The 26,753-nt window shown below is 49.2% G+C and overlaps 2 protein-coding genes and 1 pseudogene across 3 annotated transcripts in view; 2 read left to right on the top strand and 1 right to left on the bottom strand.

Moving 5' to 3' along the window:
* The window catches only part of LOC311199217 (olfactory receptor 14A16-like), a gene marked incomplete at both ends in the record, with an annotated part of 107,038 nt that overhangs the window by 63,497 nt on the left and 16,788 nt on the right, over positions 1–26,753 (bottom strand). The window lies entirely within an intron of this gene.
* Positions 13,952–14,876, top strand: LOC311198994 (olfactory receptor 14J1-like; annotated as a pseudogene). The gene has a single exon. The product of its transcript is annotated as an olfactory receptor 14J1-like (transcript).
* Positions 24,387–25,337, top strand: LOC311198810 (olfactory receptor 10K2-like; the record flags this gene model as incomplete). Its single annotated transcript, XM_084272818.1, has 1 exon — positions 24,387–25,337. One exon carries the CDS (start codon positions 24,387–24,389, stop codon positions 25,335–25,337), a length of 951 nt encoding a protein of 316 aa, XP_084128944.1.

The raw sequence follows: 26,753 nt of genomic DNA, 5'->3' as shown, positions 1-26,753 counted from the left end.
ATGTCTCTGCTGCCTGGAGCTGTCCCTGGAACTACATCTCTTTGCACATGTCACCTCCTGCTCTGTGCTCACTGACCTCATCCAACCTGCCCTGTGCTCAGCTCTGCTCTGCAGAGCCCTCCTGGCATCAGGGCACTGCCCTGGGAACCTCTGTGTGTGCAGGGCTCAGGAGAAGCTCTGACAAGTCCTAATGACCAATGAGTTTGCACTGCCTGCTGCAAAGTTATCAAGAAAAGCTCAACTCCCACTTCTCACCCAGTCACCGAGAGCAGAAAATTCAAAGCAAAGTCTCTTTACCTGTCTCCTCCAGTGAGCTCTCAGCATCCACCAGCTCTCTCAGCCTCACAGGTCTCCCTTGGTGCCGACAGGCAGTGTCCCCAGCCCTGTGTGCTTGGCAGAGGAGCTGCTCCTGGGCAGAGCTGTCTCTCTGCAGAGCTGCCAGTTTGCCATGAGCTCCCTCCATCCCAGGAGCCTGGCCCAGCTCAGCTGGAGAAGACCAGTATTTCTAGGCTCCCTCCTGGTGTCTCAGGCCTCATGGGGATCATTCTATGACCTCATCTCTGAGATCATTCTGCCTGGGAGCAGAATGATCAGGACAGGGAGAAATCATGCAGGGAGAAAGCACAGGGGGAGGTCATGCAGCTGTTACTCTCACTGGCAATACAGACTTGACAACAACAATAAAATCAACCTAATTCATTTCTCAATCCAAAGAACGCAGAGAAATGAGAACAAAACCTAAAGAAATGAAATTTTAAACACCCACCTACGACCCTCCCTTCTTATCCCAGGGTCCACTTCACTCTTTAACTCTCTACTCTCTACTCTCTCTGACTGAGAGGCACTGGGGGACAGGGAATGGGGGTTGGGGTCTGTTCATCACACATCATCTCAGCTGCTCCTTCCTGATCAGGGGGAGGACTCCTCACTGTCTCCCCTTGCTCCAGCATTGGGTCCCACCCACGGGAGACAGTCCTGCATGAACCCCTCCAACACGCGTCCTTCCCACATGGCTTCAAAACAGCACCAACTGCTCCAGGGTGGGTCACTTGAATGGGGTTTCGTCCTTCAGCAACAGACTGCTCCAGCCTGGGTCCTCCACAGCTCTGCCAGCTAACCTGCTCCAGCACAGGCTTCCTATGAGGTCACAGCCTCCTTCAGTGTCCTCACATGCTCAAACTTGGGGACCTCTACAGGCTGCATGTAGAATCACTGTTTCACATCATCCAACATGGGCTGTGTGGGAACACCCTCATTCACCATGGGCTTCTCCACGGGCTGCAGGGGAATCTCTGCAATGAGGCTTGGAGGACCTTCTCCCCCTACATCACCGACCTTGTTCTCTGCAAATTCCCTTACACTTTGTCACTCCTTTGTCTGGTGGCAAAAAGTAGCTGCTGGGTTTTATTTCCCTTCTTAAAAATACTCCCACAGCGCTGTGATTCACAGTGCTCTGCTCCCCACGGCCAATACATTGTCACTGCCCCTCTGCAAGGGCAATGCCTGTGACCAGTTCTTCTGAGAAATCCCCCAGATCCTCAAGCTCTCTCACTCATGGTCCTACCTCAGTGAAACTGTAATCAGAGCATGTCTAGCTTTTGGGTGTTTTGTGTTCATCATGGTGTCCTATGTGCAGATCTTCAGGGCTGTGCTGAGGATCCCCTCGGAGCAGGGACGGCACAAAGCCTTTTCCACCTGCCTCCCTCACCTGGCCGTGGTCTCCCTGTTCCTCATCACTGCTGTGTTCACCTCCCTGAAGCTCCCCTCCATCATTTACACCTGGTAGTGACAGTTTTTAGTCAGTGGTTCCTCCAGAATTGAAATTTCCCATCTACAGCATGAGGAACCAGGAGCTCAAGGATGCCATGTGGAAAGTGATGACTGGATGTCTCCAAGCAGCAACAATCTGCTCACTCTGTGTATCACTGGCCATGTAGCTCACGTTAGGACCAGTCTGTATTTAGTAAGGTTTTTAGCTGTTGGTTTTGGTTTTGTTTTCCCCCTCCTAGTTTGTCTCAGCTTTAACAACACAGACCACCATCATCCCATTGCTAATGCAGTATCTCCTGGTCTTGTGTGACCCAGACACTGCGTAATGATGAGCTGGGCTCTCTTTCCATCCTGTCTGCCTGGAAAGGGGCACAACTTTTTTGTCCTTGTTTTTCCCCCTGACGTTTATAAAAGTTTTACAAGCACATTTCCAACAGCAGAACCACTCAACTATGTTTCTAAATGACAGTGCTTTCCCACCATGACAGAACAGGAATTTCCTGGAACTGTACCACAGAATCATAGAATCACTTAGGTTGGAAGAGGCCTTTACGGTCATTGAGTCCAACCAAAGCCTACCCCTGCCTAGTCCACCTCCAGGCCATGTCCTCAAGCACAACATCTATAGGAACCTTTTAAATCCCTCCAGGGATGATGACTCCACCACTTCCCTGGGCAGCCTGTTCCAATATTTGACTAATGTTTCAGTAATGAAATTCTTCCTGATATCCAACCTAAATCTCCCCTGGTGCAATTTGAAACCATTCCCTGTCATCTTATCACATGTTACCTGAGAGAAAACACCGGCTCTCACCTCTCTACATTCCTTCTTGCAGGTAGTTGTAGAGAGAGGCGAGGTCTCCCCTTCAGCCTCCTTTTCTCAAGGCTAAAATGCCCCAGTTGCCTCAGCTGCTCCTCAGAGGACTTGTGCTTCAAATCCTTCATCAGCTTCGTTGCCCATCTATGGACACGCTCCAGCATCTCAGTGTCCTTCTTGTAGTGAGGGGCCCAAAACCCGACACAGCACTCGAGGTGCAGCCTCACCAGAGCTGAGGATAATGGAACAATCACTTCCTACTCCTGCTGGTCACACTATTCCGGATCCAGGCCAGGATGCTGTTGGCCTTCTTGGCCACCTGGGCACAGTGCTGGCTCATGTCCAGCCAAGGTATCCATGGACACCCCCAGATCCTTTTCCTCCAGGGAGCTCTCCAACCACTCTGACCCAGGCCTGTAGCGTTGCCTGGGGTTATTCTGATCAAAATGCAGGACCTGGCACTTGGCCACAAGAACCCAAGAACCTCATACAATTGGCCTCTGCCCATCGATCCAGCCCGTCCAGATCACTCTTCAGAGCCTACGTGTCATCCAGACAATTAATACTCCCACACAATTTGGTGTCATCTGCAAACTTACTGAGGGTGCACTCGATCCCCTCGTCCAGATCATGAATAAAGATGTTAAAGAGGACAGGTCCCAGCACTGAGTCCTGGAGAACACACCTTGTGACCTGCCACCAGCTGGATTTAACTCAGTTGACTACAGCCCTTTGGGTCTGGCTGCCCAGCCAGTTTCTAACCCAGGACAGAGTGTACCCATCTAATCCATGAGCGGGTAGTTTCTGCAGAGGGGAAAATGCTTTGGGAGACAGTGATGAAGGCTTCACTGAAATCTCGATAGACCACATCTACAGCCTTCCCCTCATCCACTAAGCAGCAGGTCACCTTTTCATAGAAGGAGATCAGGTTGGTCCATCACGATCTGCCTTTCCTAAACCCATGCTGACTGGGCCTGATCACCTGAGTGTCCTGCATGTGTTGCATGATGGGACATACGATGATTTGTTCCATCACATTTCCCAGCAACAAGGCCAGGCTGACAGGCCTGCAGTTCCCTGGGACCTCCCTCTGGCCTCTCTTCACGATGGGCGTTGCAGCTGCTTGTGGTTTTTTTCTCCTCTGTGTGATTCCCAGAGGCTCTGTGACCATCGCAGATTCGCTCGGTCCTGGTCAGCAGCACCTATGGCCTTGGACTGGCCAATGTTTACTCTTCAGGACCTGCAGAGAGCTCTAGCTGTTCCTTACACCAGACATTTTCTGCAGCCCCAGTTCTCTCCCAGCACCCAGCTACACAAAACTGTGACAGTCACAAAATCCTTACCTCACAATGCACTTAACTCACAATCTGTCAAATTCCTTACCTCACAAACTCTCTATCAGTCAATCTCCTGACCTCACAATCTATTTCTCAGTCAATCTCTTTACCTGACAGTCTATCTATTAATCAATCTCCTTACCTCACAATCTCCTTACCTCACAAACCCCTTACCTCACAATTGGTTACTCTCCTTACCACACAATCTATAACAGTCAATCCCCTTACCTCACAATCATCATACCTCACAATCCCCTTACCTCATAATCTATCAGTCAATCTCATTACCTCACATCTATCTGTCCATGTTCTTACCTCACGATGTGTTTCTGTGTCTATCGGCTTACCTCACTATCTATGTCTCAGTCAATCTCTTTACCAGGTCGCACAGGTCAGCGTCCAGAGGGGTCTGGAATATCTCCAGAGAGGGACACTTCACAACCCCCCTGGGCAGCCTGTCCCAAGGCTCTGTCACCCTCACTGTGAAAAAGTCTTTCCACATGTTGGTGCGGAACTTCCTGTGCTCCAACTTGAAACCATTGCCCCTTGTTCTGCCCCCACAGACCATTGATAAGAGGCTGGCCATTTCATCCTGTGTCCAACACTTCAGATACTTATAAACATTAATAGGATCACCTCTTAACCTTCTTTTCTCAAGGCTGAATAGTCCCAGTTCACTCAGCCTTTCCTCACAGGGCAGATGCTCCAGGCCCTTAATCATCTTTGTAGCCCTTCTCTGGACTCTCTCCAGGAGATCCCTGGCTTTTTTGTCCTGGGGAGCCTAGAACTGGACACAATACTCCAGGTGGGGCCTGACCAGGGCAGAGTAGATGGGGAGGATCACCTCCTTTGACCTGCTGACCATGCTCCTCTTGATGCCCCGCAGGACCCCATTGGCTCTCTTAGACACCAGGACACACTGCTGGCTCATGGCCAACCTGTCACCCACCAGGACCCCCAGGTCCTTCCCTTCTCTGCAGAGCTCCTCTCCAGCAGGTCATCCCCCAGCCTGTACTGATTCCAGCGGTTATTCCTTCCCAGGTGATGGTGTCAGGCACTGTTAGGAACGATCCTTTGGTAGGGACAGACATCAGTCCCAAGGTTACTGGGGCTGCTACTGGGCTACCTGGCATGGTTTCAGGACAGGAACATATTTCTGCCCTCAATCCTCCTATTTGGGAGTTACTGCTGGACCTTTATCAGTTTTAAATATGGACACTGTTAGCACACGGAATGACAGAGGCATCGTTAGGACCATTTCCTTGCCAAGGAAAGACCTGAGTGTCGTGGTTTTACCCCAGCTGAGAGCTGAGATCCAGGCAGCTGCCTGCTCTTTAAAGGAAAAGAGGAGGGGGAGACGTGATGACCAAAATCCTCCCCATTTCACTGGGCATTGGACTACCACTGGGCCCTGTGGTGTGCCAGGACACATCCAAGTGGCTCCATGGCACAGCATGTCTGTATCTTCTCACTTTGTCGTCCTGAAATTGCTCCCTCTGATTTCCTGCTCTAATCAGCATTCAAGGAGGCACGTGTCAGTGTTCTGAAGGAGTTTCATCACCCACAGCCCTTAGCAGCTTCTACTAAACCTCCAGGAATCTTCATTCCTGCCATCGCTCTCCACACTCAGTGCCTTTCCCCTGGAAGCTTGTTAGTGTGCAGCCACTATCATCAGTTTATTCTTGCCTTTCAACTCAGACTAAGTTAGGAACTCTGGGGATATGTATTAAAAGTAGGAGGGGAAATACACATCCTCCTGAGTCCTTGGGGTGTCAGGACACTGTCACACTCTGCACTGAAACTTGCCTTTCGGGTATTTCCACCTGCCCTGAGGAAACCGACTGTGTCTCAAGGCCCCTTTTCAGCAGACTCTCTGGCCATGTGCCCTGTCCTTTGCTTTTGGGATTTACTCCACACCCTTACAGTTATTTACTCATAGTTGGGGAATGTGTTTTATTTCTTTTATAACTTTTTCAAAATGAATAATTCTGTTTCTATTCCCAGCCAGTCCTCAGGGTAAACGGGGTGGGAATTGCAGCAAAGGGGCTGCAACATTCGGCTGCAGACTCAGTGCAGAAGCCTGATGGAGGAAAAGAGTGCAACTCCCAAGCATCCCTTGGAGACATGGTGGGGTTGGGGAGGTGTAGAGGAAGGTCATCTAAGCAGTGTGGGAACTCAGGGAGACAGGTGTTATGACCTTTCCACACCTCCTTAGGAGGTCCTCTGGTGCACTATCAATTGGAGAAAGCTGCTGTCACTTCTGTAAATTGAAAAACTAAAAAGCCTGAAAGTGTTGAAATCTCTTTTGTTTTTTTAAGTAAATACTGATTGAAATCTTCCACTTTAAATCAAGCCCTGAAACTTCTCCAATTAGCTGTACAAGTCTTGAAACCCTGAAGAAAAGACACATAGCTTGTTAGGGCTTTTTCAATTTTAATGAGCCCCATGGTGTATTTGGTGCTGATTCCATGAACTGCAGATCCTGTGAGGAGATTGAAGCAGTCTCTCCAAGAGTTAAAGTCAGAAGAAAAAGCTGAACTGCTGTAGAGTGTTAATTGGCCCCACTGAGGCCCATTACTGAGAAAGCCTCTCTCCTCATGAAGGGGTTAGAGCAGAAAATTGGAGTCTGTGATTTAAGGTAGACTAAGGCACTGTGCAGGTGGATCTGATGCTGAGTAAAGCCTTGATGTATTTTATCAAGCAGAAGAGCCAGCCCCACAGAAGTGGGATTCTGCCCCCCGCACTGCCTCAGGGCTCTTCCTGGGCCAGTGTCACATGGGGTGTGTGATGCAGAGTGTGGTACAAGGGTAGCACAGCTCCCAGCATCCTGAGGGGGTGCAAGGAAGCAGTGAGTCCCCAGTTCAGTGACATTAGTATGTGTGGTGGTTTAGGCCTGGCTGGAGGCCAGACACCCACCAAAGTCGATCTATCACTCCCCTTTTTAGTTGGACAGGGGAGAAAATAGATATTGAGAGGCTCAGGAGTCAAGATAAACACAGGGAGAGATGATCCTGTAATCAACGACATGGGCAAAACAGACTCAACACAGAGTGAAGGACAGAAAACTCTCTGATTGATGACACTGCACTACACAGACAGTGACACCAGAGTCAGATAATGAGAAGTGTGACCAGATCTTAAAGCACCTTCCCCCACCCCTCCCTTCTTAGCACACTTCACTTTAGACAGGATTTTGCTCCCTCCTCTGGTGGCAAATGCAGCTGCTTGTGTTTTTCTTTCTCCTATATGTGATTCCCAGAGGCACTGTGACCATCGTCAATTGTCTCAGCCTTGGCCAGCAGCAACTCTAGCCTTGAATCAGCCAATGTTTACTCTCTGGGACCTGCAGAGAGCTTCTGGCTGCTGCTTACAGCAGCCATTTTCTGCAGCCCCCATTCTCTCCCAGCACCCAGCTATGCAAAACTGCAACACTCCACTCCTCACCTCTATGAAACACATAGATGAGAATTGTTCTTTAAATCCCCATCCCAACAGAAATTCTCTACAATTATTACACTACCCAGCTCTGTTCAGTCTGTTCTGCTCATTCCCTCATCCAATTAGTGTCCTTATCGCAAATTCCTCGAGCCCCATGTTTGGCACCAAAAAGGACTGTGGTGGTTTGGCCCTGGCTAGAGGCCAAATGCCCACCAAGCCACTCACTCACTCCCCTTTTCAGCCAAAAAAGGGAGAAAACCTATATATCGGGAGGCTTAGGATTCAAGATAAGGACAGAGGGATCACTTTCCAATTAGTGCAAAGGGCAAAACAGACTCAGCACAGAATAAAAGAAAAAAACTAATTTATTGCACTACAGTTACACACCCTGTGAACCAGAATTGGGTAATGAGAAGTGTGTCCAGGTCTTAAAACTTCTTCTTCCCCACCCCCCTCTTCTTAGCAGAGTTAAACTTCATTCACAATTTTACTCCCTTCTTCCACCCCAACATGGTGCGGGGTGTGGCAGGGAATGGCAGGGGGATTCCAGAGGATCCTCACAAGCTGCTTTCCTTCGCCAGGTCTTAACACTTCTACTTCCCCCCCCCACCACTCGCTTCCTGGCAGACTGACTTGAATCATAAATACTCTCCCTTCTTCCCCCCCGTCATGGCACAGGGAGGGGCAGGGATTTGGGAATGGGGGTTTTCAGTCCGTTCCTCCCAAGTTGTCTTCCATCTTAGCTGGTGGGGGGGCGGGGATGGGGCATTCCACACACCCCCTCTTCGTCTGTGGCACCATGGGGTCCCACCCACGGGAGAGAGTCCTCTACAAACTTCTGCAGCGTGAGTTCTCTCTATCAGGGAGTCATCTCCTCACCACAGGCCTCAGCAGGACTCCCTTCCATGGGGTGCTGACATTCGGGCCCAGACTCCCTCAGCCTGGTCCCCTGCAAAGTCACAAGTCCCCTGGCAATCCTGCTGTGGTGTGGATCAATCTCTTCACAGGCCATAGATGTCTCTGCTCCCCATCCATATCCATGGGCTGTGAGGGGACACCCGCTCCACCATGGTCTTTTCCACGGGCTGCAGGGGAATTTCTCTTTCCAGCACCCAGAGTGCCTCATTCTTCCCCCCTTCTCCTTTGGGCCTGGCCTTGGTGTCACTCAGCTTGTTACATCTTCTCACTCCCTTCTCTGGTGGCAAAATGCACCTGCCTGCAGTTTATTTTTCTCCTATATGTGATTCACAGATGCGCTGTGACCATCTCCGATTGGCTTGGCCCTGGTCAGCAGCAACTTTGGCCTTGAATTGGCCAATGTTTACAGTCTGGGGCCTGCAGAGAGCTTCTAGATGCTTTTTTCAGAAGTCATCTCAGCAGCACAGCTACTCAAATCTGCTAAGCCAGGGTGCCAGGCAACTGAGGTCACAGGGCACAAGCATCCTGGAAAATCAGTGTCCCGGGAAACCAGTGGCCCAGGAAACCAGGGCCTTAGAAACCAGGGGTCATGGAAACCAGGGCTGCCAGGAAACTGGGGTGAATGTAAAAAAGAGGCACGGGAAACGGGGTGTGAAAAACCACTGGCACTGGGACAGGGGAGTGTGGGAAAACAGGAACACAGGTAACCTGGGTTCCAGGAAACTGGAGGTGCAGGAAACCAGGGTGAGGAGACCCCAGTGTGCCAGGGAACTGGGGAGCCAGAAAACTGGGCACGCAGGAAACCAGTGACATGGAAAATCAGTGCCCAGGGAAACCAGTGCCCAGGGAAACCAGGGCCCAGGAAGCCAGGAGCTCGTGGAAACCCTGGTGCCGGGAAACTGGTGTCCTGTAAATTCAGTGACCTGGGATACCAGAAGCGTGTGAAGCCTGGGTGCTGGGGAACTGGGGGCATGAGAAACCAGAGTGCTGGGAAACTAGGGACGCAGGACACCAGTGGCGCGGGACCAGGGAGTGTGGGAAACTAGGGGTGCAGGAAACCAGGTTGCTGGGAAGCTGGGGTGCTAGGAAACTGAGGGTGCAGGAACCAGGGTGGCAAGGCCATGATGTGCTAGCCAACTGGGGGTGTGGGAAACCGGTGTCCCAGGAAACCTGTGTGCCAGGCAAATGGGGGCGCAAGAAACCAGCATCCTAGAAAATCAGTGACCTGGGAAACCAGTGGCTCAGGAAATCAGGGCCCAAGAAACCAAGTGCTCGTGGAAAACGTAGTGCCAGGAAACAGGAGTCCTGTAAATTCAGTGACCTGGAAAACAAGGTGTGTGGGAAACCTGGGTGTTGGGAAAACACATAGTGTAATTATACCTCACACAAGGTATCAAGGTCTTTCAATGTTCCTGTTGCTTTACCTAGAGGGGTATTTTTGTCTGAAATCAAGGCTGGATTGGATTGTTGTGGTAGTTATTGTAGTTGTGTTACTAATGTTGCCCTGAATTATCTCTCTGCTGCAAAGTGCACTGCAGCGGATGATGAAGGTGATTTCTGTAGCACAAATACAAAAAGGGGGAGTTGTTGGGGACTATGACAGGCCTGTAGAACCCTTGGTTGAGAATATAGAGCTGGGTCTTGAAGATATTAAAGTGTACCCCTGAGAAAGAGGAAGTGTAGAACATCCAGAGAAGTAAACCTTTTTAAGGAATTTGCTGACATCAGATAAAGGAACCTGGCAAGAGATAAACCTTGTTAGTGAAGTTAAAAATGTCAACCAATTGCATGATAGCATCTACCTGAGAGACCATTAGCAAAAGGACAAGTGTAGTAGAAACATATAAAAATGAGGATACAGAAATAAATTGGGTCCTTTTTGCTTGTGCACCAGGAGACCTCTTGTATGTGTCGTTTGTCCATCTCAAGAGTGACAGGGTCCAACAAGGCCAAGTGCTGGGTCCTGCACTTTGGTCACAGTAACCCCAGGTGATGCTACAGGTCTGGGGCGGAGTAGTTGGAGAGCTCCTTAGAGGAGAAAAGGACGTGGGGGTATTAGTGGAAAGCTGTGGGTATTAGTGTAAAGCCAGCTGAACATGAGCCAGGAATGTGCCCAGGTGGCTAAAAAGGCCAACAGCAGCCTGGCCTGGATCAGGAATAGTGTAACTAGCTTGAGTAGGGAAGGGATTTCCCATTATTCTCAGCTCTTGTGAGGCCACACCTCAAGTACTGTGTCCAGTTTTGGGCCCCTCACTACATGAAGGACGTTGAGATGCTGGAGTGTGTCCAGAGAAGGGCAATGAAGCTGGTGAAGGATTTGGAGCACAAGTCCTATGAGGAGCAGCTTGAGGGAACTGAGGCATTTTAGTCTTAAGAAAAGGAGGCTGAGGGGAGACCTTATTGTTTTTGACCTACAAGTGGGTGTAGAGAGGTGGGGATTAGTTTCTTATCTGAGATAACAAGCAATAGGATAAGAAAAATCGCTTGCTCGAGCAGGTGGAGGCACCTGAAGGAGGCTGTGACCTCGCAGGAAGCCTGTGCTGGAGCAGGTTTGCTGGTAGGGCTGTGGAGGACCCAGGCTGGGGATGTCTGTGGCTGAAGGACAGCACCCCATTAAAGTGACCCACCCTGGAGCAGCTGGTGATGATCTGAATCAGTGTGGGAAGGATTCATGTTGGAGTTCTAGGCTGCAGTAATGATCATTAAACTCTTGCCCAGAAGGGCAGACAGGTTCATTCCCTGGGAGAGCGAGAAGTGCAGGAGCTGCAGCTCCCGTGTGTCTGCAAAGGGCAGGAGGAGGAACTGGCTGATGGAGCTGCTGTTGGACATCTGCTGCCATCAAGTGTGGAGACCTGTCCAAGGAGGAAAAGGCAGTGAGATGTTAGGGAACTCTTCTTTGAGGAAAACCTCTTCCAATTCACGTTGACTCTCTGTTGGACATTTGGACATTGAGCTGCTGTTGGATATTTGCTGCCTCTGGGCATGGAAAAGTGTTGCAGGAGGAAAGGAGAGAAGTTAGGAGAGGAAAACTAAAATGCTTGATTTCTCTCACATACTCCCAGGTGTACATCAGGAGCAGAAGCCACTCCCATGGGCTACCAAAGAGTCATTCCTGGTCTTCAGTTTTGGGTTAGGGCAAAAGGGGGTGAACAACACTTACACAAATTCTCCATCAGATGAGAGACTTTGTCATGAGGAAGGGGATCTTGGAAACTTGCCTCCAACCTCAGTAATTCCCATGGGAGCTGGACCAGCAGCTCCCTGGCAGAAGGTGCCTGTTGTGTGCCCATCAGAACTGGTGTAAGAGGGAGTCCCCTTGCCCCTTCCAGCCTCAGGGCTGCAAAGCAAGGATGAGGAGCCTGGCCTGACTCCCTTTCACAGGGGGAAAGAGACCCCTGCCTGTCCCTGCCTGGGGACCCTGTCTCATGTGGAGACAAGGAAAGGTGATTCTGCTGCCCAGCTCTGGTTTCATCAGGAGAAAGTACTCTGGTGGACACAAGGATTTCTCCCCAGTGAGGGAGGGAACATCAGGGATGAGATCATAGAGTGATGCCCATGATGCCTGAGGCAGAAGGAGGGAGCTTATAAGAACTGCTGTTCTCTTGCTGAGCTGGGCTGGACTCCTGGGACAGTGGGAGCTCATGGCAACCCAGAAGCCCTGACAAGAGACAGCTCTGCCCAGGAGCAGCTCCTCTGCCAAGCACACAGGGCTGGGGACACTGCCTGTAGGCACCGAGGGGAGACCTGAGAGGCTGAGAGAGCTGATGGAAGCTGAGAGCTCACTGCAGGAGAAATCTCCACAGCACTCTGCCTGGTATGTCTGTGGGTGCAGGACAATGCAGGTTCTGTTCCTGGAGGGATCTCCTAAAGCTGGGACATGGGGCAGTGTGTGGGGTCTGTCAGGGGGAGAAGTTCTGAATAGGACCAGAAAGTGCTGCCTGGAAGGGATGCCCTTCTGCCCCATCAGAGGGAAAGGGCAGGACAGCTGTCTTCTCCTGGGCATGACTGCAGAGGTGTGAAGCAGCGTGTGCACCCAGGGGTGCCCAGGGCTGTCCTTGTGAGCAGGGTCCCTGTGCCATGGGGGCTGTGTGCTGGGACAGGGACTCTGCTGCTACCAGGGTCAGCACTCAGCCTGCCTGGTGGGCTTTACACTGGGATATAGACTACACCTCTGAGTTGAAGAAGTGACCCAGGGAATGGCAGGGTAAGGTCCTTCTGCTGTAAGAAGTGGCTGCATGGTGCAGCTTTGTTCTCAGCTCTGTCTGATCCTTGAGAAATTCTGAAGGGACTTTATTTCCAAAGGCAGAGTGTTTGCTTTTCTGTTCTTCTCTTGTGGGCTCTGCTGAGTGTGGTAGAGGAGAACTTATTTCTCCCCTAGGAATATGCAATGAAATCTGGATACTCCTTAAGACATCAGAGTTTTGCCTGAACAGACACAGAGATTGCCCTGGGCAGTGCCCTGATGCCAGGAGGGGTCTGCAGAGCAGAGCTGAGCGCAGGGCAGGTTGGATGAGGTCTGTGAGCACAGAGTGGGAGGTGACATGGGCAAAGAGAAGCAGCTCCAGGGAGAGCTGCAGGCAGCAGAGATATTCAGGGAGGGAGAAGGAGCTGCTCCACAAAATCTCCCACAGTGCTGACACTGTCCCACAGCAACTCCGTGGTTTCTGCAGCTCAGCACAGATTCTGAACACAGAGATCCAAGGTTTCAGGCTGAGTCTTGTCCTTGGCAGCCAGAACCTATTCAGGAGAAACACCTGAGTGCCTGTCTGTCTGTCCCTGTCCTTCCAGCCTGGGCTGGATCATTGATCGCTATTTCACCTCCTGTCCTTGCTGCCTTTGTCCCACTATTACCTGTGGCTAAGGGAACATCCATTGGTGGGTCTGGAACTGACCTGGCCCTCACTGCAGGGATCCCATCTGTAGGATTGAGGACTTCCCCTGTGCTCCTGCTGGGCTGCAGGCTGCCTCCCACAGTGAGGAGCCCCATGCAGGAGACATCTGGACACTGAGGCCGTGGCAATGCCACTGATCACCCGTGTGTGGGCAGCTGCACTGAGCCCTGTGTGTCTCTGGCTGGGAGCAGGGAGCTGAGATCCTCCTTCGGTAGGATGAGACCGCAGGAGGGCTTTGGAGCTCTGCCCTGGGAGACTGGATTCTATGGCTGTCTGCAGGTTCCCGTTTCTTCTATGGGGAACACCAGGGTGTGATCACAGCGTCCAGCAAAGGGCAGCTGAGACCAGGGCTGATGGAGAGAGCAGCTCTCCCCAATCTACACTCAGGGGAGATTTCACTGGCACTGCAGCAGCAGTGTCATGGAGTGAGGAGAAAACCAAAGTTCCAAAGCTCTACTCTGCTGTCGGGTGAAACTGGAGTGACAGTGCTGAAAAGCTCGTTACTATCCACAGGGGATTTAGTGTGAGATCACGCCATCCTTCTATTTACTTGCTGGTACAAGGCAGGACTGAGTACTCAAGATCCCACAGCTGAGCCTCCTCCCAGCAGTGGCACACTGAAGCCAGCACAAAACAGACCTCCCAAAAAGGACCTGACAAAAGGCTTCCTCAATCCAGAGAATAAATTTTAGATGAAAGAGGTTTTCCTTAGAGAATATTTCCCTAACTTCTCACTGCCTTTTCCTCCTTGGACAGGACTTCACACTTGTCAGCAGCAGATGTCCAACAGCAGCTCCATCAGCCAGTTCCTCCTCCTGCCCTTTGCAGACACACGGGAGCTGCAGCTCCTGCACTTCTGCCTCTTCCTGGGCATCTACCTGGCTGCTTTCCTGGGCAATGGCCTCATCATCATCACCATAGCCTGTGACCACCACCTCCACACCCCCATGTACTTCTTCCTCCTCAACCTCTCTGTTACTGACATTGGCTACATCTCCACCACTGTTCCCAAATCCATGGCCAATTCTTTGTGGGACACCAGGGGCCATTTCCTACACAGGATGTGTGGCTCAACTCTTTTTCTTTGTATTTTTGATTGTCACAGAGCTCTGTCTTCTCACTGTCATGGCCTATGACCGCTACGTGGCCATCTGCCTCCCCCTGCACTACGGGACCCTCCTGGGCAGCAGAGCTTGTGTCCACATGGCAGCAGCTGCCTGGGGCAGTGGGTTTCTCAATGCTGTGCTGCACACATCCAATACATTTTCAGTGCCCCTCTGCCATGGCAATGCCCTTGACCAGTTCTTCTGTGAAATCCCCCATATCCTCAAGCTCTCCTGCTCAGATGCCTACCTCAGGGAAACTGGAGTCATTGTCGTCACTACCTGTTTAGCTTTTGTGTGTTTTGTGTTCATGGTGGTGTCCTATGTGCAGATCTTCAGGGCTGTGCTGAGGATCCCCTCGCAGCAGGGACGGCACAAAGCCTTTTCCACCTGCCTCCCTCACCTGGCCGTGGTCTCCCTCTTTATCAGCACTGCAGGGTTTGCCTACCTGAAGCCCCCCTCCATCTCCTTCATATTTGTAGATGTAGTAGTGTCATTTCTTTACTCAGTGGTTCCACCAGCAGTGAACCCCCTCATCTACAGCATGAGGAACCAGGAGTTACAACATGCTGTTTGGAAACTGATGACTGGTGGTTTCTAAGCAGCAATAAGCTGCTAATCTTGTTCTGCATATGGCTAGCCATGTACTTCATGTTATGACCAGTGTGTATTTAGTATCTTGTTTAGTTTTTTGTTTTCTCTCGTTTATTTAAACTACATGGTCACTGTTCATCCCATGATCCACCCTAATGCAGTATATCCCAGTCTTGTGTGACCCAGACACCATGTAATGCTGAGCTGTGCTCTCTTTGCATCATGTCTGCCTGCAAATGTTCTGCATCTTGTCTGAAATGGCAATGCTTTCTCACTGTGACAGAAAGGGAATTTCACTGACGTGTTCCCATGTTTGCAGAAGAAATACTCACCTTCCCCTGTACCTGCAGACTGGCTGGACGTGTGCACTTCACTGTGATCACTGGTTTCCACTTCCTATTGCTCTCTTATTCATTCAGATGCCGCTCAACTCTCTGATTTCTGCTTTGAGTTTCAGAGAGTTGGAAAACGTCCCATCTTTCAGAAGTCTAATGAACTGTTCTGTCTGGAGTTCAATGTGTTAAGTGACCTTTCTATGTACCTGATTAAAACCGTTCTGGGTGAGAATCTCCTCTGAAAGCTGAGCCCCTTCACACGCTGCTTGGCTGTAGCAGGCAGCTGAGGAGAGAGATTTCATGGGTATTAAACTGTGTCATGTTTAACTGCTGTTTGTTGTCAGAGAAATCTGTCCGTGCCTGTGAGCACAGATGATGGGTGGAAAAGTGTTGGGAATCCCTGGAGGCCATAAGGGAAAAAGGTCCTCCATGGGAAATCCCTTTGAAATCTTCATTAATAAGGACCTAACTAAAATCCAAGTAGCTGTAGAAGCCCTGAGTTTTGTAATGAAAATGAGTTGAAGAGCCATGCTTGTAAGGGCTTTCTGGATGTTAAGGAGCCTCATGGTGCCTTTTCTTCTGAGTCCACAGACCTCAGCTACCACGAGGAGAGTGAAGAAAAATCTTCAAGAAGTTAAGTCAGGACTAATGCCCAAAGCACCTTGAAGCATTAACAGGCTCCTGGGAGTCTCTCCATGGGCTTGTTAAAGCAGACAAATGTAGACAAACACAGGCAAAGCATAGGCAGCTCTGATGCTGAGGACACCCTGGCTTGGTCTGATGAAGCAGAAATGCCAAGCACTGACCCCCAGTCTCTGGGCAGGGAGATCCTGACCCTCACCTGTGTCTCAGGGTTCTTCCCTGGGATTTCGGGATTGTGATGCCAAGGGAAGGACAGGGGCAGGACACATGGTGTCCTTCCCTGGGGCAGATGCAAGGAGGCAACAATGCTCCATGACTGTGAGTACAGTGTGTGTCTTCTGAGGCCTCTGTGGCAGGGTCGTCATCCATTGCCAAGGGGGCAAAGACCTTGTTTTTATCAGGTCCTTTTAGTGTGACAGGCAGCCTTGGCCATCTGCACCACGGCCCACCCCACACTGGCCCGTGCTTCCACCTGTTTTCCTGCTGGCTGCAGGCACCCAATACCCATTCCCCACCTTGATCTCCCCCCAAACTGACCCAATCCTGTAACACTGCCTGGGGTTATTGTGACCAAATTGCAGAACGCAGCACTTGGCCCTTTGAACCCCATAAAGTTGTATTCTGCCCATTAATCCAGCCTGCGCAGGTCCCTCTGCAGAGCCCTCCTGCCTTCCAGCAGATCAATACTCCCACACAATTTGGTTTCATCTGCCAACTTATGGAGGGTGCACTCGATCCCCTCACCCAGCTCATTAATAAAGATGTTAAAGAGGACTGGCCCCAGCAGTGAGCCCTGGGAAACACCACTTGTGACCTGCTACCAGTTTTATTTAACTGCCTTCACCACAAATCTTTGGGCCCAGCGAAGAGTATACCCATTTAATCCATGAGCAGCTAGTTTCACCAGCAGGATGCAGTGGGAGACAGTGCTGAAGGCTTCACTGAAGTTCAGGTAGACCACCCATCTTTACTCTCATGGGAGAACTGGGCTTGCTACAAAACAACTGGTCTTACTACTAAAGACTGAGGCAAGAAAGGCATTAAGTACATCAGCCTTTTCTTCATCTGCCTTCACAATGCCTCCCCCCTCATCCAATAAAGATGGGAGATTCTCCTTGACCCTCCTTTTGGTATTAATCCTATAAATACATTAATAACAAAAGGAGAACCAGGGAGAATCTCACACCTTTACTGTAGGTCAGAAGAATAGTTGCGAGGGCTAAAAATACTTCCTGGTCAGAAACCTCCTCAGGTAACCCACTAGCAGCCCCAGTAACCGTGGGGGTCGGGTCTTTCCTAGCAAAAAGAATGGTCCTAAGAGTGTCTGATGACATTTTGTGGCTCTTCTTGCATCCTCCATCGAAAATTCTAAACGTACAGCAGTAGCTCCCAAATAAATCTATGAAGGCTGAATGATGTTCCTGGCCTGAAACCTCCCCAGGTAGCCCATAAACAGCCCTGGTAACTTTAGGGTGAAGGCATTTCCAGCCAAGGGAATGGTCTTATAATACCAGACATAATTATAGGGCTCTACCAGTGTCCAACTCGAAAATGCTGAATGTCCAGCAATAGCTCCCAAATAAAAGGTGCAGGGCATGACAGATGTTTCTGGCATGAAACCTCTGCAGGTAGCACACAAGCAGCTGTAGTAACCTTGGGGCTCATGGCTTTTCTAGCGATGGGTCCAGTCATAACATTGCCTGACTTCATTTTTGATGTCTACAAGAGTCCACATTTGAAACTGACAGACATCCAGTAATAGCTCCCAATCAGATGGTGTCAGGGCTGAAATAGGGTTGTGCCTGAAATCAACCCAGGTAGGCCGCTAGCAACCCCATTAACAAGGGAGCTCAGGGCTTTCACACTCAAGGGTATCATCCTAACAGGGTCTGCCTTCATTTTTGGGCTCTATCTGCATCCACCTTCAAATATGCTAAGCATTCATCAATGGCGCCAAAACAAAAGATGCAAGGGCTGAAAGATGTTCCTGGCATGAAACCTCCTCAGGGATCAGACAAGAAGCACAAGGAACCTTGGGGCTCAAGTCATTCCTAGCCAAGGCAATGGTCCTAACATTGCCTGAAGTCATTGTCAGGCTCTACCAGTGTCCATCTTCAAAACTTTAACCATCCAGCAACAGCTCCCAAATAAAAGTGTGAGAGCTTAAAGATCTAATTGCCCTGAAACCTCCTCAGGGAGTGGACAAGCAGCCCCAGTAACCTTTAGGATCATGGCATTGCTAGCCAAGGGAACGCTCATAACAGTGCCTGAGGTCTTTTTCAGACTCCACCAGCGTCCACATTTGAAACTTCCTAATGTCCAACAATAGCTCCCAACCAAAAGGGGCAAGGGACTAGAGAGTTCCTAGCCTTAAACCTCCCTAGGTAATCCACTAGCAGCATGAATAACCTTAATGCTCAGCACATTCCTAGCTAAGGGAACAACCTTAATAGTGCCAGATGTTATTGCACGGGTCTACAGTCCTCCACCTTCCAAACTGCTAAATAGCACTAATAGTCCCCCCCAAAAAATGGTACAAGGCATGAAAGAAGTTCTTGGCCTGAAACCTCCCCATGTAGGCTACAAACAGGACCATTAACCTTGGGGCTCAGGGCTTTCGTAGCCAAGGGAACGATCATAACAGTGCCTGATATCATTTTTGGGCTCTACCAGTGTATAATTTCAAAAGTGATAAATACCCAGCAGTAGCTCCCAAACTAGAGGTGGAAAGGCCCAAAATCTTCCAAAGCACACTAAATTTGGAGCTCAGGGAGTTCCTTTTAAGGGAATGCTCTTAACAGTGCCTGACATCACTTTCTGGCTCTACTTGCATTTACCTTCAACCCTGCTAAAGGTACGGGAATGACTGCCAAACAAAAGGTGCAAGGGCCTAATGATATTTCTGGCCTGAAACCTCCACAGGTAGCCCACGAGAAGTCACAGTAACCTTGGAGCTCAGGACTGTCCTTGTAAGGGAATGGTTCTAACACTGCCTAACATAATTTTCTAGCTCTAACGGCATCCACCTTTTAACATGCTAATCATCCAGCAGTATCTTCCAAACAAAAGAAGTGAGGGCTGAAAGATGTTCCTTACCTAAAATTTTAGCAGGTAGCTCACTAGCAGCCTCCATAGCCCTGGGGCTCAAGGATTTCAAGGTGAAGAGAACAGTACTAACAGTGCCTGAGGTCATGTTCAGGTTCGACCAGCGTCCAACTTTGAAACTTCTAAACATCCAGCAATAGCTCCCAAACAAAAGAGGCAAAGGCTTAGAGAGGTTCATGGTCTGAAACCTCCCTGGGTGATCCGCTATCAGAGCCCTAATTCTCAGCATTTTCCTAGCCAAGGGAACAACCCTAATATTGCCTGATGTCATTGCATGGCTTTACAGTCCTCCATATTTGAAACTGCTACAGTGCCATAACAGTTCCAAAACTAAATGTTTTGGTGTCCTATGTGCAGATCTTCAGGGCTGTTCTGAGGTTCCCCTTGGAGCAGGGACAGCACAAAGCCCTTTCCACGTGCCTCCCTCACTTGGATGTGGTCTCCCTGTTCCTCAGCATTGGTGTGTTTGCCTACCTGAAGAACCCCTCCATCTCCTCGATATTTGAGGACATGATAGTAGCATTTCTTTACTCAGTGTTTCCACCAGCAGTGAACCCCCTCATCTACAGCATGAGGAACCAGAAGCTAAAGGATACCATGTGGAAACTGAGGACTGGATGTTTCTAAGCAGCAATTAACTGTTCATCTTCTGCATATCACCTTCCCCTGTACCTCCATTACTGCTCATCTGTCTGTTTCATCTTCCTCATCATTCAGGTGTTTCCACTTCTCCTGATGATACGGCCATGTTTAAGACATCTTTTCAGAAGACTGGCTCAATGTATTCACTTCACTTTGATCACAGGTGTCCAGCCCCACTTGCTCTTTAGTCCTACAGATGCTGCTCAGGTCTCCTGTGTCTGCTTTGAGCTTTGGAGGGTTAGAAATCGTCCCATCTTTCCGAAGTCTAACGAAGTCTTCTGGCACAAGTTCAATGTGTTGATAAGTGACCTTTCTATGTATCTAATTAAAACTGTTCTGGGACAGAATCTCCTCTGAAAGCTGACCCCCTTCACACGCTGCTTGGCCATAGCAGGCAGCTGAGGAGAGAGATTTCATGGGTATTAAACTGTATCACGTTTAACTGCTGTTTGTTGTCAGAGAAATCTGTCCATGCCTGTGAGCACAGATGATGTGAGGAAAAGGAGTTGCAAGTCCCAAGAGGCCAGTGAGGGAACTGCTGGGATTGGGGAATGATACATGGGACCATATAGAAATAGGGACAATAAGTTAATCACAACTATATATGTGTATTCAAAGAATATAGTCATAGAACTGAGTCACATAGTTTGAAGAAAACAACGAATGGAGGAGGAAGTCTGTTTTTCTTTCCCTGACAAAGGGCTTACTTGTGAGGAATAAGAAACTGTCTCACATTATCTCGAGGGAGCGATTATAAGGAGCAAGAATTTGAAAACAAGATGAGATCCATCACAAATACGTCAATAAACGTCCTTGCTAAAGGAAAACAGATGGTTAGCAAGGACATGAATTAGCTCAGACTGATAAGCTTGCAGGATCATCATATTTTAGACAAAGGGTGAAAAAGTACACCATGAGGAAGACCTACGGCCTTCCTCCCAAGGACCCCCACCCATGTTCTGAAGACCCTTTCCCACAATTTTTGGAAGAATCAGCGCAAGCATGAGCGACTGATAGGCTAATTAGCATATTAAGCAGGAGTAGGCTGGTTTAGGAAATGAATATGTGTAGGCATCAATTGAATATTCATTGTTTCATTGTATAAATATGGGATGGTTTTGCTACTTCAGGTGTGCACGCTTGTGGTGGAGCGATCCCCCTGCATCTGCGCGCAATAAAACATCCCGACTTTGTAACTTTGCAGTTGTAGAGTCTATTTCTGTATGTCAGACCACACACAAAAGTGTGTGGTGTGTGGTACTATGAGCTATTTGCCAATGTATGGCACCCGGTGATGACAGAAGCTTCCTTCTGGCATGCCCAAACCTGCTCCTCTGTGCTTCTTGTCCAGGGACACATGAAAAATGCTCCCTTGAAAGTGCTGCCCTGGGCCTGTATTGCCCACGGGCAGAGGGGAAAAGCAGCAGCTCCTTTCTGATGGTGCAGCAAGTCCAGAGCCCTTCCAGGCTCTTCCAGGCTGTTTCACACAAGCAAGAACTCCTGGGGAAATGGAGCCAAGGGAAGAGCAGAGCTCATTCCCACTATGAACCTGCCATGGGCAAGAGAGCCTGAGAGAGGCAGGGCCTGAGTGGCACCTTGAAGGTGCCAGAGCAGCAGACAAGAACCAAGCCAAAAGGGCCCAGAGGAGCCCTGAGTAGAGGCTGTGCTCAGTGCTGCAGAGGACAAGAAGACAGCCTCCCTTGGAGCTGGATCTGGCAGTCTAGAGAGCCTCCTCCGCCCGGATGCGGGGCATCCCTTCAGTGAAGATCTTCTATGTCGGCCAATCCAATGGACCACCCTGGTGCAAGCTATCTAGTACCTGAGACAATTAACTGTGCAAGAAGGTGCTTTGTAACAATCCTGACAAAGCACAGTTACCCACCTATCCTGATGAAGTCCAATGGACCCAAGCCATGTGGTGTAAGGTTCTACACAGTGCACCATCTTTGCACGCCAAGTCAATGGCTATAATAGACTGGAAAATGAAGCAGCACCAGCACTGAATGAACTGCCAGTCGGACTCCAACAACATGAGAACCATCTTGCTTCTTCCCTCTCCTCACCAGTGGAAAAACTGGTCCAGCAACTCAGAAGACAACCTGTCCTACTCCTCACCTGTACAGAGCAGTATCCCAGCTACAAGGAGAAAGCATCCCTCTGCTTGAGAGAGAGACTATGGAGGGTACACGCCACGACTCATGCAGGGCTTTTGCCCATGTGACATGTCCCAGCATTAGAGTAGCCAGGAAATGATGTGCTCACCCAGAAGGTGGCTGAAATATTTTCTCATGTCTCTCAGCTCACTCAAGGACAGGAATTTGGTGATGACCTCCAGTACTGCCTCTTCTTCAGGTTCTCACAATGATCCGGTTCATCATCGTCTTTCATCCATCAGATGGGGGATGGAGGAGCTGCAGTCTCTGAGTTCTGAGTAGCTATAGTGCATGTTCTGAGGGTTCTTTCTGGCTCAACTACAGTGTGTGTTGCAGGGGTTAGAGTAGCTACAGTGTCTATTGCAGGGGTTAGAGTAGCTACAGTGCCTATGGATATCTTTTTCTTGTCTAGATATTTGCTCATACTCTCCCATATGCCATGCGATCCCTGACCCTTCAGCCCCAGGGAAGATTTCTTGGCAATATTCTTGAAACCTTTTTTGAAACATGAAGACTTGAAAGACATTCTGGAGAACGAGCAAGAGGCATATACTGGTCTGAACATCCCAGGGGTAGTAAAATTTCTCAAAGGCTATTGTAACAAGCCTGAAGGAAAAGGGGAAGGGGAAAGCATCCCTCCCTGTCTTCCCCATAAGTTGAGTGCAGTTATTAAACAATGCTGAGATATGTTGCCCAATATATGGACGTCTCATACAAATGTCATCTGAGGCTCATGATCACAGATGATATCTTGTCATAAATCCATACCACACAGTATCGTGGTGGAGGGGTCATGGACAGACAGATGGGCAGAGCCAGGGGCGGGGTGGTGCGGAGGGGGCACTGATGTCATGTGAGGTGGAAAACAGCCTGGATGAACTATGCTCACCTGTGCTGGCTGCTTGGGGAAGTTAACTCTGTCTTGGGTGGAACCAGGAGAACAATGTCCTTGGATATATGGTTTAATCTACAGGTTGTTCTATGTGGATTGGGTGTTAGAATTCATTCTCATGAGTTCCTCACAACTTAGGATATTCTATGATTCTATGATGCTTTGATAATATCTGGGGTATAGCCACAACAGCAATGCCTCCAAAAAAGCCTGAGCCTGACTGTCCCTTCCCACATGGGCAAAGGCTAGCAGTAGAGGTTTTTGCAACCCAGTGAGTCAAAGGCACATGGGAACTTTGCAGCAGGAAATCAGGACAGGAAGAGATTTTTTTTTTTTTCTCATTCTTTGCAAGGAAGAAATAACTAAAAGTGCCTGACTGATCCTAGTCATGGCTTAGGAAAAACCCTTGAGTCTTGAATTCAGCCCACATCTAGTACTGAGAACTGCCAGTGGTATTTGTGGTGTGCCTAAGAGAAATAGATGAGCTCTTAATTATGTCCATTGAAACCAATTAACAGTGCCTGTCATTGATGTGGACACAGGAGTCCTTGGGTGAATTAATGAATTCTCCATAAGAGCTGGTAGCTGCAAAGGGCTGAAAGCCTGCTACACACCTGACTATCCTTCTGGCCAGTGCAGGTATGGTTTCTGGCTCATTTTTCCACGGGCTCTACAGATTTCCTTTCTGGTTTCTGATTTTCCCGTACTGGGGACAGCAGGGGAGGAGAGGGAGAGGTCCTGTAGTAGGACTTTACACTCAGCCCTGCCATCCTGGCATGCATTAACCCTTGCAGAAGGACAAAGCTCTGAGTCTCATTCATAGGAGACCTGTTTTGCATCACTGCCCTCTAGGTGAGGAAGGAAACATGCCATCTCTGTCCACCCCTCTCTTAGTAAAAATGGTTCCTTTGTTCCTGGGGAGAGCCAAGACTTTTCCCCAGGTACCTCCTCTTGGAAACTAATGCAGCACCAGCAGCTGTTCACACATTCTCCCCTTGCTGGAATAACCCCCCAACCAGGGTCAATGATTGCCTTGGGTTTGCAGTGGGTTTTAACTGTGCTGCTCAAACCCTATTTGACCTGATTTTCTACTCAATCCACTCAGCACAGCATTGCTGGCAGGTCCAGTGCTTCAGCCTATACAGCTGTGCACACTGAGAGCTAACACACCCCTTGTACAAGTGAAAGGCTCTGCAATGGTCTTTCCTCTCTTGCAGGTCACAGGAGGTTTTTCAGCTGCTTTCCCAAGATCACAGTTTACAAGAAATTCTTTGCAGACCCTCCTCCACGCCTCTCTCTCCAGGCTGCAACTTTCCTGCCCTCACAGTGAGTGCCTGCAGTGCACATAGGTAGGGGATGCCACCTTCTCCACTGTGAAAATGAGAAATGGGACTTTCCCAAAGAGGACAGTGTTTTCTAGGTGAGCTCCAGTCACTGTGCTGCTTCCCAGATGACATGAGAGACGGAGCCGCACGTCCTCGCGCCACCCGTGAGCTGTCAGGAGCTGCCGCAAGGCCAGGAGCTTGCCCACAGCACCCACCAGCGTTTTCATGTCCCAAGCCACTGCACAACACAACCATTGTCCCAGAAGGACAACCAGCACTGCAGGCACAGAGGCCAGGAAAGTGTTTGTGTGAGGGGTGCTCAAGCACATTCTCTTTGTCACAGCAGCAGGCCTCCTTGTACTTGCTGTGGCCTGGGTGCTGTTTTCCTTACTGCCCAACATCCAGAGAAAACCTTTTATTTCCATGGGGAACACAAACCAAACCTTGGCCACAGACTTCATCTTCCTGGGTTTCTCCAGCCTTGCAGAACTGCAGAAGCTGCTTCTTGTAGTGTTTTTGCTGCTGTACCTGGTCACTTTGAGCATGAATACTGCTATAATGGTTATCATATGGGTCGATCGCAGCCTTCACACACCTATGTACTTTTTCCTTTGCACCATGTCGTTTTCTGAGACTTGCTACACCTTTGTAATTGTCCCCAAGATGCTGGTAGACTTGACAGCAGAGAGAAAAAGCATTTCCTTCCTGGGCTGTGCTGTACAAATGTACTTCTTCCTTTTCTTGGGGTGCTCCCACTCTTTCCTCCTGGCAGCCATGGGCTATGACCGCTGTGTTGCTATCTGCCACCCCCTGCACTACAACAGCACTGTGACCTTAAGAGTGTGTGCTCAGCTGGTGGTTGCTTCTGCTCTGTGTGGATGGCTTGTTGCCCAGGTGGTTACCCCCTTGATATTTTGCTTGCCCTTCCAGGCATCCAGGAAACTCAACCATTTCTTCTGTGACATCTCCCCTGTCCTCCGAGTGGCCTCTACTCACACGAGCCTCAGTGAGGCAATTATCTTTATTCTGGGTATCTCTGTCCTTACGATCCCACTGATGTTGATCCTCATCTCATATCTCTTCATTGCCCTGGCCATCTTGCAGATCCCTTCAGCCCTAGGGAGGCACAAAGCATTCTCCACCTGCAGCACTCACCTGATAGTAGTGGTTGTTCATTATGGCTGTGCCTCCTTCATCTACCTAAGACCCAACTCCAGCTACTCATTGGATCAGGATGCATTGATCTCAGTCTCTTATACCATCCTCACTCCTCTGCTCAATCCTATGATTTACAGCCTACGGAACAAGGACATCAAAGTGGCTCTTCAGGAAGCATTCAGGAAAAGCACACTGTCTCAGAAAGTTTTCCAGTGAAGAGGTTAAGATGAGCTACTCCCTGACAGTGTATTTCCAGCAAATATCTTCCTCTTCCAAATAAATATCTCCCCATTTTGTTATGTCTTCTTTTGTTCACAGAGAAGCTTTCAGGAATGACATGACAGCTCATCATGGCAAGTAAGAACCTGTCATTAATAACTAACTAATCTGAGTCATAGTGAGACTGGAAACATGAACTTCAGTAAAAGTTTTTTTTTTTTTTAAATGTGGAAGCCCAAATTTGCATTCCAACTATAGTATTTTCTTAGGTACAGCTTTTTCATCCAGGCTATTTAATAAATAAATAGCATAGCTGTTGAGAGAAGTTCACAGTGAAACCTGTTTTTTTAAGGAGATGGCAAACTCAGGACCATGCACATATTGTGCATCAAGATACCACTGAGGTCTGACACCTGCCCATCTGCATGATATTGTGGTACTGATCAACGAAGCCTGCAAGGCACCAGCCCACCTTTGCTATGGACTAAATTTATCCCCACAGCCATGAACCAAACCTCAGATGATATATTCGCTTGCTGACCTGTGTGAAGCTGACCACAAACCTAACGACCTCTTGCAAAGCGTGTGTCCACCAACTTCAGTGCAGGTGAGAATGTCTACTGAGATGGACCTATGGAGCAGCTCTTCAGAAACGGTTCACTTGAAGAAATGAATGATTGAGATCTCTGTAGGTGCCTGCTTTTCCTCCATGTTAATGGTGTTTTCTCTAAATCAATGGATCCAGATGGGTAAGTGGTATTAGCAAAACTAGGAAGTTAAATATTTTCTGGAGGAAAAGACCCAGTGGTAGTATTCTACAGAATTTTTATTCTACAGAATTTTTTAAACTGTGCTCCATCATCTTTCAGAACTTGAGTCATACACAGTGAAGTGCATCCTTCCCTTTGCCCACAAGACTGTCCAAAATGTGTCTGCACAGTCCTGTGCTGAGCTGCCTCTTCCCAACCAGGGCAGTGGGCAGCACACACACAGTGTCCAGCCCTGAGCCTCCAATGGTGTCCCCGGCAGAGTTCTTGAGGACTAACAATAAAACCAGGCTCCCTTTTCTGGACAGAATGAAATGGTAGAAGGCAACAAATTAGAAAAGCTAAAAAGCACCTGAAACTTTATTTCTAGGGGGTTTTACCATATCAGATATACAATCATATGTCCTCCAAAATTTTGGTTGTCACCTTGTAATTTCTCTGGCTTTAACATGGCAGAGTTTCCTCTCCACAGAACAAAGAGACTTCTGGGAATCACTATTTCCACACGCCCACCCCCACAGTGACATTCACATTTCTAATCATGTCTCTTCACTGTGAAAATTGTTGTGGTTTTGCCCCAGCTGAGAGCTGAGCAACACGCAGCCACTTGTTCTTTGAAAGGCGGGGATGGGGGGTGTGCAAAAGT

The sequence above is a fragment of the Gallinula chloropus genome, assembly GCF_964237585.1.
Source record: "Gallinula chloropus genome assembly, chromosome: 19".
NCBI lineage: Eukaryota > Metazoa > Chordata > Aves > Gruiformes > Rallidae > Gallinula > Gallinula chloropus.
The sequence above is the reverse complement of the archived record's forward strand: the minus strand, read 5'-3'. Positions and strand labels throughout refer to the sequence as shown.